Source organism: Mandrillus leucophaeus, unplaced genomic scaffold (genome assembly GCF_000951045.1).
Source record: "Mandrillus leucophaeus isolate KB7577 unplaced genomic scaffold, Mleu.le_1.0 Scaffold245, whole genome shotgun sequence".
Taxonomy (NCBI): Eukaryota; Metazoa; Chordata; class Mammalia; order Primates; family Cercopithecidae; genus Mandrillus; species Mandrillus leucophaeus.
Window position 1 is genome coordinate 1,295,940 of NW_012102532.1, and position 4,647 is coordinate 1,300,586.

The 4,647-nt window shown below is 49.1% G+C and overlaps 1 protein-coding gene across 3 annotated transcripts in view; it reads left to right on the forward strand.

Moving 5' to 3' along the window:
• Positions 1-2,950: 2,950 nt before the first annotated feature.
• The window catches only part of C1S (complement component 1, s subcomponent), a 10,747-nt gene continuing 9,050 nt past the window's right edge, over positions 2,951-4,647 (forward strand). For 2 of the 3 annotated variants that reach the window (XM_011983055.1, XM_011983058.1), the window contains exons 1-2: positions 2,951-3,307; positions 4,204-4,369. In XM_011983055.1, coding sequence (XP_011838445.1) covers positions 4,365-4,369 — 5 coding nt within the window. In that variant the 5' untranslated portion in view covers positions 2,951-3,307; positions 4,204-4,364. The remainder of the gene's footprint in view (positions 3,308-4,203; positions 4,370-4,647) is intronic. The other variant, XM_011983057.1, reaches the window with a different exon arrangement.

A 4,647-nucleotide genomic window follows, 5' to 3' on the forward strand; every position in this document is an offset into this window, starting at 1 on the left:
CATTCATTCAATCAGCCAGTCCTCAGGTACTCACTGAGCATGTTGCATCAGCCATTATTTTTAGTTGCCAGCAGCAGAAACCAACTCTGGCTGAGTTTAGCAGAAGATGAATTTATTAAAGGGATCCTGGATTGCTCACGGAAATGCCAGGGGAGCTGCAGAGCTATGTGTGAAAGCTTTCCAGCCTGGACAACGGTCAGGACCTGGCTGCTTCTGCTGCCACTTCTTTGGCCGTGCCCTGGATGCTTCAGCTTGCGATGCTTACCCACTGGGACTGGATGCTGGGTGCTGCTGAAAACTCTACCTCCTCTGTGATCTTGCTGTGGCCACCACTGTCCCCACAGGCTCCAGGGTCCTTGCTTCCTGGCATTACTGCCTCTGGATTCAAAGCCTGGACCTCTGACAAATGGAACGTGTGTGCATGTGAAACTGCCTTTGCAAAGATGATGACCGTAAGGGAAGTCTAGCATGGGTGACTCCATCTTGCCTCTACTCTCACAGGCTGGCTGTCCTCAATCATTCCTGGGCATAGGCCAAGCTAACCATGGGAGAAATTTAGTTTACAGTTTAACTCTGAAGGAAAGGTGATACTAGTCGCTCCCTAAAACGAAACCTCTCCTTGCTCAGGGACCTGCCTTTGTAAAACAAATGAAAGGCCACAAGATTTAGGATTATGGGAGGGGCTTGAATATTGCTAAGATGTGGGTGTAGCTAACCGAGGACCAGCCATTGACCCCTAGCTTGCCTTTCTATAATCCCTTACTGCTCAGGAGTCATGCGGCCAGAGGTCACAAGATCTGTGACTTCCCCAATTGCTCCTATAGATAACATCACTATTGTAAAACCAAATATTAGTCTTTTGAGATGTTTTTCAGACTTTTGCATTCTGAAATGATTCATGACTCAACTAGTCCTGTGGCCCCCACCTAGAGGTGAGCTTAGTGCACAAGGTCTGTTTTCTCCACTCATATCATTTTATCTGCAGTGAATCAGTAGCACCCATTTTCTGCTCCTACTGCCCACCAAATTATCCATAAGAACCCTAGCCTGTGAGTTCTTGGGGAAACTGATCTGATTAATAAACTGCCATCCTTTCCCTTGGCTAGCTCTGTGTTGTTAAACTCTTTCTCTACTGCAATACCACGGTCTCAGTGAACTGGTTTTCTCTACGCATCAGGCAGGAAGAACCCTTCAGGCGATTACAAATTAGCCTGCTCCAGAGCTGCTGGGGGTGGGGGTGACACCTTCTTGTGCCTGCGTCTTCTTTCTTGGGAGGTCGGCTCTGTTCCCCAAACTGATATGATGGGGAGCTCCTCAAATATGGCCAAACGGTTTGAATGCGGGGCAACCAGGGGAGCCACAGATGGTTGCATGCACATCTGTGGCCTGCATGATGCTGCTAGACATGGTGGACAATACCAAGATGAATCAGAGCCAGCACCTGCCTTCCGAGACCTTATGGGCTCATGATTCTCTTCCTTTTAACATGTATATTTATTAGGTACCATAGTGTACAAAGCTTGTTTGCTCGAATTATTTCATTAGGTCCACCTGATAGTCATGTAGGGTGGGCAGGACTGATATGATTTGTTTTATAGTTGAAGAAACTAGGTCTGTCAATAGTGAGCCAGGTTAAAAAAAAAAAAAAAAGAAATCAGGAAGTTAGGTGATGAGCCTAAGGCCTTACCTCTGGTGAGGAGCAGAGCTAGGACATGAGCCTGTGTTTTGGCTCCTGGCCCAGTGCTGAGCCAACTAAAGGGGCATAAAGGGGAGCTGAGATCAGGGAAGGCTCTGTGGAGTGGCACTGCCCCTCATTCCGTTGTCTGCAATTCTAAAATCCAAAGGGGCCGGGCGCGGTGGCTCACGCCTGTAATCCCAGCACTTTGGGAGGCCGAGGCGGGCGGATCACGAGGTCAGGAGATCAAGACCATCCTGGCTAAAGCGGTGAAACCCCGTCTCTACTAAAAAAATACAAAAAAACTAGCCGGGCGAGGTGGCGGGCGCCTGTAGTCCCAGCTACTTGGGAGGCTGAGGCAGGAGAATGGTGTGAACCCGGGGGGGCGGAGCTTGCAGTGAGCCGAGATCCGGCCACTGCACTCCAGCCTGGGCGACAGAGCGAGATTCCATCTCAAAAAAAAAAAAAAAAAAAAAAAAAAAATCCAAAGGACTCTGAAAACAAAGTCTCTCTCTCTCTTTTTTTTTGTAATGGGATTTCATTCTGTTGCCCAGGCTGGAGTACAATGGTGCCCTCTGCAGCCTCGACCTCCCTGACACAAGTGATCCTCGTGCCTCAGCCTCCTGAGTAGCTGGGACTACAGGTGTGTGTCACAACACCTGGCTATCGTTTTTTGTTTGTTTGTTTCCAAGTTTGGGACTAAAACTCAATTTGGCAGCAAAACCTGACCCGAACTGATGGAATTCGTCATCTTTAGTTATCCACCTACCATCAGATCAATCTGTTTAGCTGCAGAAATCTTAATGTTTGTTAATAGGGGGTTATCCTGGTCCATAAAGGGAGGGAGAGGAGGAGATATTACCTAATACTGGGTCCATGGACTACATAGCCTTAAAAAAATCTATAAAATTTCAAAACACAGCTGGCTCCAAGGGTTATAGATAAGGGACTCTGGGTTGGATCTGAAAAGGGGCTCAGTTGGGGGGTAGAATTTTGATGTTTGGAAGGGATGTGGAGGGATGTTATGAAGAGGAAGCCTCACGCCATACCACCTTGGGTCTCGGTGTAAGTCATTATCAACCATTACATTTGCTTTAAAGCAGAGATGACTTGCATTTCTGATAACTACTTTCCCTTAATTCATGATTCACACACATTTGGAGGGCTGGGCTTTCTGGGTTTGGTTTTTTCCCCTGGTACCAATCCCCGCCTTTTCCCACAAATCACCTGACTTCCCCGAAAACTCAGAAACACGCCCTTTGGCTGAAAAATAGCATTAAGCAATCGGTGAAATTCCCCATTCCTCCTTTCCCGCTTGGAGCCCTGGATAGAGGCCTCTCAGGCCTGGGAGGAGGATGCTATCCTTGTTTCAAAAGCAGAGGGAGCTCCAAGATCAAGGCTGAGTTACTCTTTCCCTATGTCATGGGCTCCCAGCCCCCTCTGTTTAGATCAGGGAATTTCAGACATGCACACTCTTAGGAACAGAACCCGGACAGGGAGGCTGACTGGAGGCTCCTGCAGAGGGAGCGTCAAGGCCCTGTGCCGCTGTCCCCGGGGGCCGGAGGGGCTGCCCAGCATGCCCACTGGCAGGAGACAGGGGACTGACCCACTTGCTCCTACCAGCTTCTGAAGGTAAAATCCTTACAAACGACGAGCAGAGCTTTGATGCAGGAAGAAAGAAAGGCAGAGAACTTCACGTAGGAGGGCTTGGGGCAGTGATAGAGGGCTGACAAAGGCAGCATAAAAAAAAAGGCAGAATATAGGCAACCTATTTCTCTTAGGCTCACCCCATCCACCCCTACTTCACCCCCTTACCTACCACTGTTTTCAGGGTTAAAGCAATTTTAGCAAGACTTTACTAGGAACTGTGGGGAGATAGCTTATATTTTCAGTAAGTTGGCAGGGGAGCGGGGGTGGCAGCAGGGACAAACCCCAAAGAAACTCTGGAAAACGAATGTAGGAAGTGTTTATGTTCCTTGTCATTTGACTGTCCCTTTTCTCCTTCCTCACGCAACCCTGTCTCAGTGGGGCAGCACTTCCTTCCCAGACTGCTTGTTCCAAGGCCCCTAACTTCCTCTAGTGAAAGAAGCTCCTGCCTCCATCCGTGGGCGTTGGGAGCATCAGCGGAGATGCACGCAGTGATAAACAGCAGACAGGGCTGCTTGAGGAGATAAGGAGATCATGGTTAAAGAAGAGGGGCTGTCCTAGATGGATGGTCATGATGCGTGAAGACTGCTGAAAACCCGAGTGGAAATGGGAGCATTGTTCTTGAGGGCAGGAGAGAGACTGATACCGTCGGGGTGGGGCTGGTGGAGGACAACAGAGGAAGAAGAAAACTGGGAGAAAGTACTCGATTCCTTTGGAGAAAAATTAGGAGAAAGTCCAGAGAAGCAGGGAGGGAAGGATACAATTTAGTTATAGTCTAGAAAGTTAGTTGAAGTTGAGCTAAGGAGGGTGTGAGGGGCCCGGTGCCATGCGGCGATGTTGGTGATATGGCTCTGTTTAACCTGTGTGTTATCCCTTTGAAGGTGACACTGAGCCCCAGGTGACGCCACACCACCAAAGAAGGTGCCTGTGTTTGTCAGACAAATACAGCCAGGCCTGCCACCCCTTAGGCTCCAAAGTCCCGAGGTCCAGAAAGCCAGGACCAAGAGACAGGCAGCTCACCAGGGCGGACGAATCGCCAGAGATGTGGTAAGTCATCAAGGGTCTCCAGAGGTTACACAGACTCTATTCCCTTCATCTTCTCAAGAAAAGTGCTCATGGGCCAGGCATGATGGCTCACGCCTACAATCCCAGCACTTTAGGAGACCGAGGCAGGAGCATTGCTTCAGCCCAGGACTTTGAGACCAGCCTGGGCAACATAAGGAGACCCTGTCTCTATTAAAAAAAAAAAAAAAAATGAGCCCAGTGTGGTGCGTGTCATCTGTGGTCCCAGCTACTCAAAAGGCTGAGGTAGTAAAATCACTTGA